The sequence below is a fragment of the Tachypleus tridentatus genome, chromosome 10, assembly GCF_004210375.1.
Source record: "Tachypleus tridentatus isolate NWPU-2018 chromosome 10, ASM421037v1, whole genome shotgun sequence".
NCBI classification, from domain to species: Eukaryota; Metazoa; Arthropoda; class Merostomata; order Xiphosura; family Limulidae; genus Tachypleus; species Tachypleus tridentatus.
This window is the reverse complement of record NC_134834.1, coordinates 33,937,730-33,954,770: the sequence shown is the minus strand read 5'-3', so window position 1 is coordinate 33,954,770 and position 17,041 is coordinate 33,937,730. Positions and strand designations below refer to the sequence as shown.

Sequence of the window (17,041 nt, the reverse complement as noted above, 5' to 3'; positions counted from 1 at the left end):
GCCTCTGATTTATTTTGCGTTGTTGTTTTTGATTAAGCACAAAGCTACAATGAGCTGTCTGTGCTTTGCCCACCACGAGTATCGAAACCCGGTTTTAGCATTTTAAGTCCGCAGACATACCGTTTAATTACTGGGGGGGGGCGTTTATTTTTTTATTTTTTGCGATGTAGTTTAAGTTCAAATAGCCGGAACTTTTAATTTTAATTTAAAAGTTAATTGAATGTGAATGTATATCAAATTTATAATAATTGCCAACAAGATTTATACACACAAACAATATTAAGTCCTCTATCTGGCATGAGAATAACTTTCAAGTTGATATAGATGCAGTTCACTTAACGAGTAAGCTAGCTAACTCTATTATTTGCTGGACTCACGCCGTTTACAAGCTGACTTTTAATCGCGGAAAATATCTAATGTCCTCGTAAAAATACTATCGTCTAAAGTTAAATGGTTTGTAGTGTTCGACATCTATGAACGTTCCTGGTCAAATATTGATAGTTTTCTTCGATTAATAAGCGTTTATCACAGTTATCAATTCTGAGGTTTATAGTATACTAACTGTTGCAAACTAACAATATATGCTATTTCTCAGCGAGTTTGATGATTATCTTTTATAATCATTAGACAAAATTCTAGAAATTTCAGTTGGCAACACTGGCAGTCACTAGAACTTAAATACACATATCTTCAATTGATGATTCTTTACTCTAGAATCTTCTACAAATTTACAACAAAGCTACTCGAGCTAATCTGTGCTAGGTGTCCCTAATTTAGCAGTGTAAGACTGGAGAGAAGATAGCTAGTCATCACCGCCAACTCTTTTACCAACGAATAGTGGAATTGACCGTCACATTATAATCGGGATTCGAGCCCGCGACTCCTCAGATTAAGAGTCGAGTGCCTTATCCACCTGGCCATACTGGGCCCAGAGTTTGGAGATGACAATGTTTAAGGTACTAGCAAATATTGTTTCCAATATTTATGGGCTTTTTGAGTTCTTCTTTATTCATCATCTAAAGAAAATAAAAGAAATCTATAACATTAAATAGTCTAAGACTAGAGGGAAGGCAGCTAGTCATCACCACCACTGAATTGCGGTTGCTTAGCAAAATAGAACGATTCTGACGTTTTTTGGAAGTATCATTTAAACATAAGTACTCTTATTATATTATCTATAATAGCATAATTTCGAGAAATTCAGAAAACTGTTGTTAATATCAAAAGCTTTACCATCCTTTTCACGTTTTTGAAAAACCAAAAACTTTTATTAAGCTTTTGTGTTTTTAATTTAGTGATTTATTGAGTTTTAAGTTTACGCTCTTCCAGACATTAGGCTTAAGATGGCTGGTGCTGTCAGGAAGCAGCTAAAGAAGCGGAAATCAAAAGGTGCTGTTGAAAATTGTAATGTAAGTATGTGTGATTTACATAATTATGTTTGATTTATATTAATTTGAAAAAAGTAGGCAACTATGTTTCACCAATACATTTTTTTCCTTTAACTATAACGGTATGAATTAATAGTGAATTTTTATTATACATAATTTTTGTTTAGGCATAGTAACATTTCCCAGACCTCTTTCTGTATCATATTCTGTTTTTATTTTAATAGTCAGATTTTTGTCAGATGATTGTGTTGATGATTTAAATTCCAACTGATACTTAACTTATTTATATATAATGAAATTTAATTAATATAGTTCACATCAGTATATACGAGTATTATACCTCTTTGTACCAGTGATTCTCAACCTGTGTACCGCGGTGTTTTTTGAAACACATTCAGCTTTCTTGGAATTTTACAAGCAAGTTGAACACATCAGTTAATAAAAGCTACTATAGAGACACTCTGAAACCTTCCAAAACATTCGATGGTTTTCATTGAACTCAAGCACTGAGAAGTTTATACTTAAATTTCATTCTTTACTGCAACAGTTCGACTGTTAGTTTAATTGTGGTGCAACAAGCGCTTCGTACATCATAAATGATGCATTAAACAATCAAACTGCTTTCTGGAACACGTTCTCATTCTGCGGTAAGCTACAGTTATTATGCTGAAGGCAGGAATTTTATATCAACTGCAGAACTTCCTGCTTATCGTGTATGAATTAGCTTTTCATTTATCCATGGAAAAAAAATATTTAAGTAAGTCTGGTGCTGCAAAGGAGAATGTGTTGAATCAAAAGCAAGGAATCAAGCGAAAGTACAAAAACGAATACATCGAATACGGTTTTATCGCTTTGGATCACTAGATCACAACATTTCTAATACCTGTCAACATGTGAATTGCAAACGTGTACATTTCATGCTGCAGGGTACTGTGCAATGAACATAACTAATGTTAGTTTCATCGACAGAATATGGTGGAAACTATTGTTTTCATGCAGAATGGTGATTCTTCACCTATTGGTAACTAGTTGGAACATATCTTGCAGGAACCTGTTAAAGGCAGAATAATTTCACATTTCTCTTCTTGTGAGTTGCCAACTCATTCAATGGGCCTGACATTAGTTAACTTCTGTTTGTAGGACTGTCTGAAATTATACATATATCATGCGGATTCAAAGATACAATATTCTTGGAAGTGGCCAGCATACCAGATAAGATTTGTGAACTTAATATGATGTTCATTGTTACCTTAATGCAATGCATTCTGGATGCTAGGACAGCACATTTATAACAGTTGTTATTATTGATCAGACATTATGTGGTGCTCTTAATGGCATCATATGACAACTTTGGCCTTTATATCCACATAATATCCTTAATACCCCTGTGCAGTTTAACCTTCTTGTGCCATATTGGTTTTGAGATATGACATAATTACTGCAAAAAACTCTTTATAATCATAATTTCTTTTTACGTATTTTGCAATTGGTTTATTATAATGTAAGAAAATATATTGGATTGTAGTATTAAGTGCCTTCTAAAATACTATAAATTCTATCAAAAGAAAACATTATGTGGTTTGATTATCTGATATCAGTAAAGAATGATGAAATTTCGACTACTTACGCATACTAATAAATCTAAATTTAAGTTACTTTCCAATTGAGATAAGTCCATTTGTTTCTTTGGCAATATTGTAGATACTTTCAAAATACATTGCTGATATAATGTTGCTGTTCATATATAGTTATAATAAATGAAACTTGATACCTTCCTGATTCAGACATTGCTGTCAGAAATATTTTAAAGTTGGAGAGAAAAATTGGATGTCCTGTTTTTATTGATGGTAGATAGCAGAGTTGGAAAGGTTTATAACTTTTTTTCTAATTTTTATAGGTATAGAGATATATTCAAATGCTGGTATTTTAAGTTGGCATTTAGTTTCACCAGCATAAGTGGCCTTGAAGTCTTCACATGTGTATAAACAATGCGTGTGTGTTTTCTTATAGTAAAGTCACATTGAGCTATCTGCTGTTGTAAATCCATAGACGTTCCATTGTACTCGTGGGGCGCATGGAAAATGATCTATAAAGAATGACAATATGAACATTAGTGGATTCTAATGGTCAGAAGTATAGGTTGGCTGGCTTCACCTAACCTGAGCCAGCTTCTGCATAGGAACTAGTTTTGTAATCTTGATTTCATTTTTTTTTTTATTGGAACTGAGTACTGTTTATGTGTAGATGGTATTAAAGAGTTTGGATTTTGGCTGAAGGCTAAGCATGTTTGCCATTATCAAAGGAATGACAACAAAGAACAGCACAGCTGATAAGGTATTGGTCAACAAAGTCACAGTGAAGTCAGTGGACTGAAAAAGTTCACAAACACTGGTCATGTATGTTCCATGGATGATTCGATTATGATTACATGTGAACCTACATACCAGTATCACTTGACAGTAGTAGTCTGTTGATTATTCCTCCCTAAAGATAGATTTTTGAGAGGAGTGTAATAGTTATAACCAGGCAGTTATAACTTTTTTCAACCTAAACACTAGACTGACCATCTGATTAATAGGTATTCACCCAATTTTGTATTTTTAATCTGTTCTTTTACTGTTTAAGATCAAATTTTTACTATTGGCTGTCATGTTCTTAAACTAGTCAGTGAAGTTCAGTTCCTTAATGTGCTGAAGCTTTGTAGTATTATAAAACTATTATAGTTGTTTGGCAAATAACAGTAGACATCCAGCACTTTCTTTTTGGCAATGAACTAGATTTTCATATTGACCCAAAGACACGTGGATCCAGCCTGACATTCCACCTTGTAAAATCTATGCTAAAAGATGCATTGCCAGGTCATTTATTGGACATTTGGGACCTAACTGATTCTGAAGTCTGGAGACCAAGCAGACCTAAGAGCCTTACACCTCATTGGACAGAGTTGCAGAATCCACTAATGATTAGCTAAGCACCACCTTTGTACCAGTGCTACTAGTGGTGCAGACATGGCAGTCAGCTTCCAAAAGATTGTTATCAAGAAAGATGAATGGTAGGCACTTCAGTATCAAGAACCCTTTCCTTAAGTGTCTTATCATAATGTGTCTATAAACAATGAGCCACAAGTAGTGTACGTGCATTGGTCTGTGCAAAATATCACTATGTCTCTAAGCCAGAGAAGCCCTGTGACAGTTGAGGTTGTCCTAAAGGACAGCTGAATGTTGGGTGGCAGAGAAACACGTCTTCCAGAACTCAGCACCACAAATAACAAATAACACACCTTTGGAACCATTGTTGCTAGTAGCCAACAAACTGTGAAGATCTTATTGTCAGTGGTGTCATCAATAACAACAAAGGGATAAATTTCCCTTAACAGTCTTAAACACCTCAATCAGTATTTGAGATAGTATTTTTTTTGAATTTATAATTTGTTCTGTGTGTGTGTGTGTGTTCATATATATATACAGGTAGGTAATTTGATGTTGTTTAAGTTATCTTTCTCCTTACCATTGTATTGAGCTCACACCTATTCTGCTCATGGTGTAATGGGCCTCTTGATGAATCTGATGTTGCTTGTAAAGTGAGAAATATTGAGTTTAAACAGTCTGGTAGATAGTTTAAGCTCAATAAAATGATGATACTTATTTTTGTAGAAGAGACTGTTTATTGTTCCTTGGGTAAGTATACACACGCAATGTTTGTGTTAGTGAATTAATAAAGATTGTTTGTTTAGTTGTTTTGAACCCAGTCTTTTTCTTTCATGAACTCAGTTTCTAAGAGATTCTGTTCTACTTCATAATATAAATATCTCATAGAATTTTCTATTGTTAAGTTTCTGTATCTAATTTTTCTGATACTAATGCAGCTCTACTTGAACACAGTATATTATTAAAGATTCCACATAGCTCACTGCATTAGCCTAAATTATACTCTCATAAAGATCTTATTATTAAGTACTGTATGGAAATAAAATCTTATCAGTTGAAAGTTGTAAATAACTATTTATACTGATTGATTAATTAAATCTTAATTGTAAGTGTAACTCAAGATAGTTTATACAACTTCATAACTGGCTATTATTTCCAACAGTCTCTTTTTTACATTGAAATTTGCATTTTTTCTGTTTTCATTTCAGTTAATATATTAAGTTTTTTTACAGATGACCTAACTACAATTATGGCTGTCTTGTTTGTTGTTATTTTCAGGAAGTTCAAGTGTCTATCATAGATTCTGTTTCTTCACGTGAGAAAAGTACAGCATTTACTCAAACAGACTGTGGTGACTTGTCTGATAATCAAAAGTTTAAAAACATAAAACAAAGGGTATGTATTACCTATACCTGTATATATATTTGATATTTACATATAAAGCAGTTTAAGGCTGTCAATAAAATATTCAGTTCCAGACCACATAGAAGACTGAATATTGTTTGTGAGTTTGTAAAATTTTATATCAAATAATTATTTGTATTCACTATCTGTAATCATCATTATTTTAAATTGTATTTTTTTTTTTTATATATATAAATGTATATTTGTGTTGACAAAGAAAATTGTGTGTATGTCTTGTTGGCAAGTATCATAAATTTGATACATATTAATATTTAAGTTTTAAATTAAAATTTCCAGCATATTTTTGAAATCATAATATGTAACATACATAACATAATAAATTGGAGACTTGTCCAAGATAAATTATAATATGTGACAGGAGAACTCCAACGATTGGACTGCAAGAAACAATAAGGAATAAGAAGTCATCCCATTATCATAGAATGGAGAAAGTAATTTATGTAGATTTACAGCATGAAAACAACATCCAAAAGTTTTATTTTAGGATTTTTTAAAGGTTGTATCCAAATATTTATGGTTCTAATTCCTTTCGGTACTTGTTACAAATGGTCAGTGCTAGCTAGTGCAGGTATATCTGCTTCTCTAAGTGGTGAGTATAGAAGATGAATTATTAATTACTTTTTAATGTTATCTGGTATATTGGCCCTGTGCATAACTAGGCACATAGGAAACATTCCCTTTCTTGTAGTAATGAGATTTGTCTGTATCCAACCTTTTTTCATTTGTATCAACCTTAACTTATATCAGCTCTTCCAATTTTCCAATTCTAGCTTTGGTTCTTACTTGTTGTGGTGTATTTCACCTGAGAATATTACAAAAGTAGACCATTTTCATGAGTGAAAAAATGGTTAACAATAAGTGTCTATGTTTACACTTTCCTGATTTTGTTACTGGTCATATGATCAAGATACATTTGCGGCAGTTGAAATCGTATATTCATGAACAATTATGTATTTAAGTCTGGGATAGTAAGATTATATTCTGAAAGTTAAATTTTAAATTCTGTTAATTTTTTATGGTTTTTGCAGCATACTCAAAATGAGAAAAGTTGTAATTCTAAAAAAAAACTGTAAATTTAATATCCTGTAGCTTTTAAACAGTTTTAAAATTAAATTTTTCAATCTTCAAAGATGTGTGTGTGTGTTTGATTCATTCAGCAGCTTTGTAATATTACTGTATTTTATAATATTACTATATTTTTAGTATCATTATTGATGTTGATAAAATATTTAAGTACATATTAATTGTAGTGATGTAAATATGGTCTCTCAAACACAGCTTGAACTACAAGATGAAATTAAGTCATTAGAAGAAGAAAGGAATGAATATTCAGTTAAAAACGAACATCTACAGAAAGAGGTGTACAAGCTAAATGAACAATTACGTATGGCCAATGAAGTCCTCATGAATTAATTGACGCAGTTAAAGCAAGAAAAGGAGACTTCAGGCTGTGATCAGTTGCTCATCCAAGAAGCTCTAAGACAGGAAGTATTAAAGTTGAGAAAAGAACATTACTCAAAGCAGACAGTTTCCACAACTAGAGAAGTTGGCTACCCAGTTAATGGTAATTCTGAGGAATATGACTTCAATGCATAAAACATATTATTTGAGAAAGTTCATATATCAGTTAACATAAAGAAACATATTTAAGTACTGTATGTATTTTAGATATTTAGTTGATCATAGTGTAAGATGCATATATTATAGTTATGTGCCATTCCTAAAATGAAAAAAAAAAAAGATTCCAGGTTAATTGTTTTTTAAATTTCAGTTCAGGACTTATCTAAGTAGACATGGTGCTAGTATACCAATATATAGCAAAATATACTTACTTTCACTGACAATATACAGTTTTGACAGAAAGTGTTTGTACCCCTGCATCCTGAGTGGGTTTTTGATCATAACTTAAAAAGTATCATGAGTAGGTGAATAGAAGTATAATATATTATAAATATTATACTAACACACATCTACATAAATTTGTATTTAAATAAAACGACAAATAAACTGTTTATAAACAAATAACCAAAAATAGGAGGAGCAGAAAGTGTTCATACAGTTCAGAAACTGTGAAAAAATTGATATTCCCGTAAAAATTTTGTTTAGTTTGGCAAATAAATTACATTGTACCATTCCCAGAACTAGACACTGGGTTCATAATTATTGGAATTTAGCCAGCAAAAAATGTACTTCCGGCAATTTAGAGCCGTCTCCGTCATTATCTGCTTGGTCATCATGACGAACAAGAAACAACTGTCCAGTGATATAAAAAAAAAACAAATTATTGTAAAATACAAGTCTTGTGTTTCTCTTTCTGGTATTGCTACATAACTTGATGTGCCAAAATCTACTGTTGAAAGCATAATTGCCAAGTTTAAGTTTATAGGATCAACTGCTAACCTCCCTCGTTCTGTACGCCCCACCAAAATTCCAGAGAGAACCAAGAGGAAGGTTCTCAAAGAAGTTAGTAGGAACCCTCGTTTAACACATAATGACATACAGAAACTGGTAAGGGAAATTGGGGTTGAAGTAAGCACCTCTACAGTTACGAACATGTTATGCTCTTTTGTGTTTAAAGCATGCCGTCCATATTTAAAGCCTGTTCATATAGAAGTATGATTGAGGTATGCAAGAAAGCATATAGATAAATCCTTTACCTATTGGAAGAATATTCTTTGGTCAGACGAGACTAAAATCGAGCTTTTCGCCACAATGATATTAGCTATAATTTCGTAAGAAGGGGAGCGACATCTTCTAAAGAACATCGTCCGTTACAGTTAAACATGGAGGTGGCTCGATCATGCTACGGGTTCCTTTAGCTCTTCTGGTATAGGCAGCCTTCACGGCGTCAACGGAATCATAAAAAAGAAAAGTAAATTGATATATTAAGCACTTATATCAAGAATGATGCTTGGAACTTGCGGCTTGGCGTCGTTGGATCTTCCAGCACGACAATGACCCTGAGTACACATCGAAATATGTGCAATCCTTGTTGTAGAGGAACCATATAAGCATTCTGGAGTGGCCATCACAGTCACCCGATCTTAACCCAATTGAAAATGTTTGGCATGAGTTGAAGACCAGGGTTCATCAGCGTCATCTGAAAAACTTGCTAAAGTTGGAGGCCTTCTGTAAAGAAGAATGGAAGAAAATACCAGTTGTACTGTCAAACAATAATGGAGGACTATGAGGAGTAATTATGCCAAGTAATTCACTTGAAAGGCTACACAACTGACCATTAAAGTAGACGCACAAACACTTTCTGCCCCTCCTATGTTTGGTTATTTGTTTATAAACAGTTTATTAGTCATTCAATTTACATAAAAATTTATGTAGATGTGTGTTAGTATAATATATATAATATACTATATGTTCATTATCCTAATCATGATACTTTTTTAACTTATAAGGAAAAACTACTCATGATGCAGGGTCTGAACACTTTCTGTCGTAACTGTAGCTATTTCTCAATTTCCAGGGTTTCCACTTTTTTCCCATCTAAGCATTGAAACTACTTGGTGCAGTCTTTTATATCACACTCAAATTTGAATACTCTATGCAAATTCTCCAGATACTGTATATAAGTACCTCATTCAGATAATGTAATCATTTTTTCTTGACAAAGCATTCATCACAGGTTTCTATCAACAAGAGTGTTGTGATTATTAACTACTTATGTTATGATTTTGAACATTGTTGACACTCTATTATTTTTTATTTATGTTCATAAATTAATTTAAAAATATTACCAGTGGGTATGAATTTTCAATTTAATGTTTCTACTACAGAGATCAACCAGATCTCTTCCCTTCACCCTTTGCTATCTAGTGTTTATCAACACTCAGTTGAAGCTGTATGTGATATAATCATTTGTGAGATGAAGACATATGTGGACTGAGGGTGTTTCTCTGAATAGTTCTGAGGTGGCTTTTGCAAGTAACCAGGGAACAAGTGGCAGGAATTTAGAGTTGCTTCTTCTGATTTATTCTTTTACTAAGTCAGCCGTAACAGGGGATCATTTTGATCAGTTGTCTCCAACATCTTTCCGTCAGTCGGTTACTTGGGTTTGTGAGGTTTTGGGGGTTTCTCCTATTGTATTTGACTCTACTCCTTCCTTATTAGCAGAAAGGACAGCAAGTGATGTCTTGTTTTTTCCCCCTTCTCCTGATATTGCTATTTATACTGGGAGATTTGCTGCTCTGTTATGCAATAGAATAGCTGTGCCTTAACCCCCACATCTATTGGATCAGCATACTTTGGCTATCACCTTCATGAGAATATCTGTTTAAATTCTCAATGGATGGACCCCTTTTGGACCTGTAAGGTTTAGATTGAATCCTGAGATCACTTCAAACAGATCACATTTTCTTCCTGTTTACCTTACTATCGTACTGTCCTAAGTTATTTATCCTCATTCCAACTTTTGTATGAAGCATATCAACATTCCCCTCAGCAATTGGAGGGCAAGTTGTGGATTTTGCTGACATCTACATTAGTCAGTTTGTCTTCTTTAGTTCTTTCTTTGGTTTCCTGGTTAGTTTGTTGTTGAAATTTATTTGGTACAAACATGTTAGAAACTATTCATTTACCATCTTCTGTCTTCAGGGAACTACAGAAAACTCCTTTTCTTCATCCCATGTTATTTGCTGGAATTCCAGAGATATTAGAAGCCCAAATTTATACAGCCTGTTCACATTCTTATTTATTGTTTTTGGCTTCCTGCCTTTCTGGTGCTAATTTGGGAGTATTGGCCTGTAGGGTTTTCTGATCTCCTTCTTTAGTTCCCAGAACTGTTTGTTCCCATATTAGGATCTGTTCATACTCTCAAGGATTTCTAATTTGGGTGGACCAATTATAGTGGCTTTAGTGACTACCCTGTGGGTGAGGGAGTAGTGTGAGCATGGTTAAATTACTTTCTGGACATCTGGAGTTCTTTCACCAGGGATCCATGGGCACTTTTAATTTTGTGGGCTCAATCTGTTACCTATTTATGTCCAATAGATCCACAACAAGTGGAATTTTGTTCCCAAGCCATAAGAGAGCTGTTAATCCAAAGGTCAAAGACTCAAACGCCTGATTTTAGGATTGGAAATATGAAAACTTACTACTGTCTCAACGGATAGAGTCTAATTTAGTATAAAAACATAACGTATGGATTTGTTGGAAACTAGTTTACAAGCTAATACTTTCTCCTTCAACTCAATGTTCTAAACTTTTGAATTAAACTATTTTGCTGTTATATCATCGAAGCTGTCAAAAAAATAAGCCTTTCTAATAAATCAACATGAATATTAAGCATTCAACTTAAGCACCACAGTTGACCTAAGAATCAGATGATACTTTTGTTGTTCGAGGACAATACATATTCAAGTCCCCAACGGCTTAAAGGTAAGTTTTAAAAATTATAACGATAAATATCGGGATTCAATACTATAGATAGTAGAGCACAGAAGACAAAGAAACAAATTGTTTTATGTCTCATATTTCTTTTCTTTGTTTTCTGTAAAATGTGCTTTTCTCATAAATTTTAAACTTTAATTAATTGGACCCGGCATGGCCAAGCGTGTTAAGGCGTGCGACTCGTAATCTGAGGGTCGTGGGTTCGCATCCCCCTCGCGCCAAACATGCTCGCCCTTTCAGCCGTGGGAGCGTTATAATATTACGGTCAATCCCACTATTCGTTGGTAAAAGAGTAGTCCAGGAGTTGGCGGTGGGTGGTGATGACTATCTGCCTTCCCTCTAAATTAGGGACGGCTAGCACAGATAGCCCTCGAGTAGCTTTGTGCGAAATTAAAAAACAAACAAACAAAACTTTAATTAAATAAAAAATAATGAGGGACGCATCTGTAATCTAGTCAAACCTCCTTTCCTGAATGAGTCAATTCATTTGACGAATCATTTCCGGGCAAAGACGACGTTTGCTTTCGTTAGCGCTATCACTTACCGCGCACAGAAAACCAGAAACATAGGTCAGTAATATTTCATTTGTGATACATCCACGAACTATTTACAGACGCTCTTCTCTAGCGACAAAGTTATAAGACAGATATAATCATTTTTGAATAAAGGGTAATAATTGTCACTATAATTATTAATTTTTTTACAAACGTGGAATATATTGCACTTTTTGAAACTCCGATTGTGAACATTATATGAATATATAAGGTGGGAAATGACGCTTTCTGCCAAGAAACAAGAAAAAGTAAAAAAAAAAAATGTTTCCATAGTGTTATTTATCACCTTATATATTCATATAATGAAAAAGACCTATTTTTCTCTTCAAACTTTGCTTTTGTGACCTGGGTAATGAAATTTTCAAATTTACCCATTTTCGACAACATTCCAGGTAGATTCAGTACTGAGTAGCTGATAGAGAATTTTATCGAACTTACAAGAAGTTTCAAGAACTTTCTAGAATGTTGTAGAACCTACAAGGATTTTCAAGAATGAAAGTGTGCAAGTCACAAGTCAGAGGAAGCTTCTTCACTCGTCAAGATGAGCTCTGCTCTCCCTCAATGTACCCGGTCTGTGCGAGACAATTGGAATTGCCTGTAATCCGAACGAGTTGTGCCCCTTCATTGACAGCTTATCCAGAAGCCTCAAAGCTGTGCTGCTCCATAACGGGAATACGTTTCCGTCTTTTCCCCTGGCTCATTCGGTGCACCTCAAAAAGGAATACAACAGCGTCAAGACCTTGCTAGAAGCCTTGAAGTATGATGAATATGACTGGGAGGCAATCGGAGACTTCAAAGTGGTGGCATTTCTAATGGGTCTCCAAGGACGCTTTACCCAGTTTTTGTCTGTTATCTTTGCCTTTGGAACAACAGGGACACCGCAGCGCACTACAACAGGAAGCACTGGTCCCAACGGATCGAGTTCTCTGTAGGGAGGCACAATGTCAAGTATGAGCCACTAGTGGACCTCCAGAAGGTGTTACTCCCACATAAAATTGAGTCTAATGAAACAATTTGTCACAGCTCTTGATAAGGAGTCTTCAGCCTTCAAGTACCTTCGAGACTTCTCGTTGGACCACAAATAAAAATGATCATGGAGTGCACAGAATTCCACAAGAAGTTCAGTTGGAAAAAAAGCTTGAAGGAGCTTTGTCGCAGTGGTTCGGAGCTTCTTGGACAATCACAAGGCCGTAAATTATGTGGAATTCGTTAAGGCTGTGGTGAAGAACTACAGCAAAATTGGCTGCAGGACGTCCTTAAAAGACCATATCCTTGACGCTCATCTTGATAAATTCAAGGAGAACATGGAAGCACACTCAGAGGAGCAAGGCGATTGCTTCCATTAAGACATAACGGACTTTGAACGCAGTCACCAAGGAGCGTATAACGACAACATGACAGTAGACTATATTTGAGTCTGACACGTGGCCCGGCATGGCCTTGCGCATAAGGCGTGCGACTCGTAATCCGAGGGTCGCGGGTTCGCGCCCGCGTCGCGCTAAACATGCTCGCCCTCCCAGCCGTGGGGGTGTATAATGTGACGGTCAATCCCACTATTCGTTGGTAAAGAGTAGCCCAAGAGTTGGCGGTGGGTGGTGATGACTAGCTGCCTTCCCTCTAGTCTTACACTGCTAAATTAGAAACGGCTAGCACAGATAGCCCTCGAGTAGCTTTGTGCGAAATTCCAAAACAAACTTGTCTGACACGTGAAAGTGATTAACATTACACTCGGATATATGGAAAAACTACTAACTTCTAAACAATTTTGTATAACTTTAGTGTAAATATATGTAAATATTGATTTATATGTTGTTTTATTCAGACCTTATTTAATGAAAATGTGCAAATTTACCCGTTTTTACATAGAAAATAGGTTAATTTCTAAATTTCATTATCCAGGTCACAAAAGCAAAGTATGAAGGGCATAATGACCATTTTCTGTACTTTTACAACATAAGTGATTAAGAAATAACAGATACTATCCAGGAACAAAAGTTGTGTTACATAGTGTTATTCAATACACATATCTTAAAGTGAAATATTTCTCATTTCTAAAAAAATGCAGTTGAATTATATATATGTATTTGTGCGTGATAGACGTCACGGGATTTTGATGCATCGTTTAACAGTTTCTGGAGTCTGTCAGTCACTGTTAGCGTGCTTTTTGTTCTTCAATAATGAATATTCGACCTCAAGATAGTGATTGACATGAGTTTAAGATTTATTTCAGTTTTATGATTTTTTTATAAAGTTACAAACATACAAAAGGAACTCTAGACTTAACTAAATAATTTTCTCTACTCCTTCAACATATTTTCCCATTATGTTCATTTTATCTCACACAGGAATTTTATTTTCTTTTTGTACTAATCAGCGGTTAGTTTATCAGTAAGTTGTTTCCAGTACATTCAAACACGTCATTTATTCGCCAATAAACAGTGCATAAAAATACAGAAACTGTTGATACGATATTCCTTTTATTACTATCCGTCGTGTGTCTGTGATTAAGGCTTGGTTTTCTTCTCTCATTACAACTATAGTTACGTAGATATGTAAAATAGTACATAGGTCATGAATGAGAGCGACATGTTTTTGTTGTCACTTTTTAGGTATTTAAAGTGACTATCCCGTATGATAATTCAATGTACATACATTAAAATGCATTATTTCTCACTTATGAAAAATGTAGTTATATTATATATATATATATGTGTGTGTATGTGTGCAATTAAGGCTTAGTTTATTATAAAATATATAATATCTATAATCTGCTAGTTTGGGTGGTAAACATTCTGTGTGAAGACATGAATAGCAAAGTATAGAAAATAAACTTTACCAAAAGAACCAAAGATCTTATAAATTTGACGGTGAGGTAATTTTTGTATTTGTGTTTTGACTCTTTATAGTAACATATATTAGAACCATGGCTGTCAGCTATGTAACTGCACTATTCAGATCACTGGAAAACCACGACAAAATAAACTAAAAACACAGAGTTTCAATGTTATAGAAACGTGGTAACAATACATAGTGTTTGGTTTTCTTAAATAGTATTCAACAAAATGACATCTTTTACTTCTTTGTTTCTTTTTCAGGGTTTGTAGATAATCACGATGAATTTTAAATTTCACCAGTTGGACACAGTATATCCGAAAGTAATAATTCAGTGCCTTAACAATAGGTTTTTATTATTATTAAATACATGGAAAGTAATGAATTTCTGGAACAACTTTTTCTTTCACTTCTCTCTTCCACATTTAATGAATAACCCAATGACATTGAACTGTATATATTTATGGTCTAAAAGAAGAAAGTGTTGGTAAAGATTGATTGGTGACTATGACGCGCGCGGCTGACCACAAACATGTATTCAGTTTCAATCTGAGGTGATTATGAACGAGTTCACGAAGGAGTTTCACCACTTAAACACACCAGGTAGTTCAACTGACACGCTGACTTCTCTCTCTCACTTTTGTTTTACATAAAAATTTCAGATCTAGATAAAGTCAATGAGTGCATCCTGTTAATAAATACAAATAACTAATTGACTAAAAACATTGTTGTCAAATATCTCACTATCAATAGAAGCCGAAACCAAGCAACAGTAGTTGTAAGAAAGCAAAAGTTATTTGAAGATGAAACGACGTAAAGATTAACTGTAGGGGTGTAAAAGCTAGATGTAGCTTTAAGGACGCAAGGTTTAGTTGCAGTTAAGGAGAGATGAAAGCTAGTTCCAGATTTAAGGACGTAAGGTTGAGTTGGAGCTGGAGCAGAAAAGCAAGTTGCAGATGTAAACATGTATGGTCTAGTTGTAATTGTAAGGCGATAAAAGCTATAATTGTAGTGTAATACCATACGGACTAGTTTTACTTTTAAGTACTTAAAAATTGTTTGTTATTGTAAGGACTAATGAAATAAAACTGTAGGTGTGATTACTGTTCAATATGTTTGAATGTAAAGGTTCGTCGTGGTTATACAGAATAAAAAAAGCACCTTATAGTTGTAAGTAATGTTCAACTTCTAAGGACGTAAGAGCCAAAGATGTAACATTGGTTCAGGTTGTAAAGACATAGAGCTAGTTGTAGTTGTAATAACGTGATATATTACTGAATGAATAGCACCTAGTTCTTGAATAACGAAGTTGTTATAAGATGAAAACATATTTTAACATTTCCACTGAACCCGGAAATATTATATATATGTATTACTACACAGTACTATACACACGTGTTACGACACTGAGACGACAAAAGAGAATAATATTAGACATTTCAAAGTGACGTCTCCTGGTACTTTTCCGTCAACCAACAAATTCACTCGAAATGCCATACACTCCTTCAAGTCGATGGTGAAATAAACTAAAATCAATAAGATATTCGCAAAAACATAAAATCCAATGCAACAGTGTTTGAAAACAAGTGAGCGTAATCATATAAATGTTGAATTTTTCAAAGATGCAAATAAGTTCATATTTCATTTAATTTTTGTAGATTAACATAACTTCTGAACAAGAAAACTTCAGAGAACTATTAAAAAATATTTCTTTATGATTCAGTTACTACAAACCACCTGCTGAAACTGTTAAAACCTGCTTAGAAGTAATTTCGAATTCAACGGCACAACTACATAAAAAATCTATACAATAAAAGTTCCCTTGTAATATTAAGTAGTAAAGATAGACTGATAGAGCCTTTTTATTGGGTTGGCGTTGGAAAAAAAAAATTTGTCTGTCACTGTACAATTTTCAAGAAAATTTGCATATGTTACATAAGAGAATAAATGACATATTTTTGTTAATATCCGACACTTTGCGTGCTACAGCGTGAGTTTTGGGACCTCTTACAATTGTTGGGGCACCTTAGAAGCCAATGTACCATCAGTGATTCTTGAACGCCCATCTCCTCTCCAGATAGCCGTCCCTACTTTACTAGAGAAAGTTTAAATGGAAGGCAGCTTGTCAGCGTTACTCACCGTCAACTGTTGGGCTACTTTTTTATCACCAAATAATGAGATGTACCGTAACGTTAGAATGCTTCCACGCTGACAGGACGAACATGTTCAGTGACGAGCAGTGTAACCCACATATCTCGAATTGAGCGCCATAATTACCAGACCATGTCAGGCCTACATCCTACTTATGAATATAAAATAAAAATAATTAAACTTGGCCACAGTAAACCAGTTCCATTTTATTGTACATAATTGCGCAAAGTTTTGTGAAAAAATTTGCTTTTGTGTACCAAAAAGCGTTGTGGATAGTTTAGAGTCTAGTTACCAATTAATTGAGACTTGATGTAACCTAGTGTCAGTATGTACCTTGGGACTAGGATGGCTGTAATATGCTACT

General features: G+C 34.3%; 1 protein-coding gene across 2 annotated transcripts in view; it reads left to right on the top strand.

Moving 5' to 3' along the window:
- The first annotated feature begins 1,250 nt into the window (after positions 1-1,250).
- Positions 1,251-17,041, top strand: part of LOC143228041 (uncharacterized) — a 44,756-nt gene continuing 28,965 nt past the window's right edge. Inside the window, exons 1-3 of one of the 2 annotated variants that reach the window (XR_013015155.1) lie at positions 1,251-1,409; positions 5,594-5,710; positions 7,019-7,304. Coding sequence is in view for 1 of the 2 variants with exons in the window: in XM_076459386.1 (XP_076315501.1) it covers positions 1,344-1,409; positions 5,594-5,710; positions 7,019-7,153 (318 nt within the window). In the remaining variant the exon portion in view is untranslated. Of the gene's footprint in view, positions 1,410-5,593; positions 5,711-7,018; positions 7,353-17,041 lie in introns of those variants that run through there. The other variant, XM_076459386.1, reaches the window with a different exon arrangement.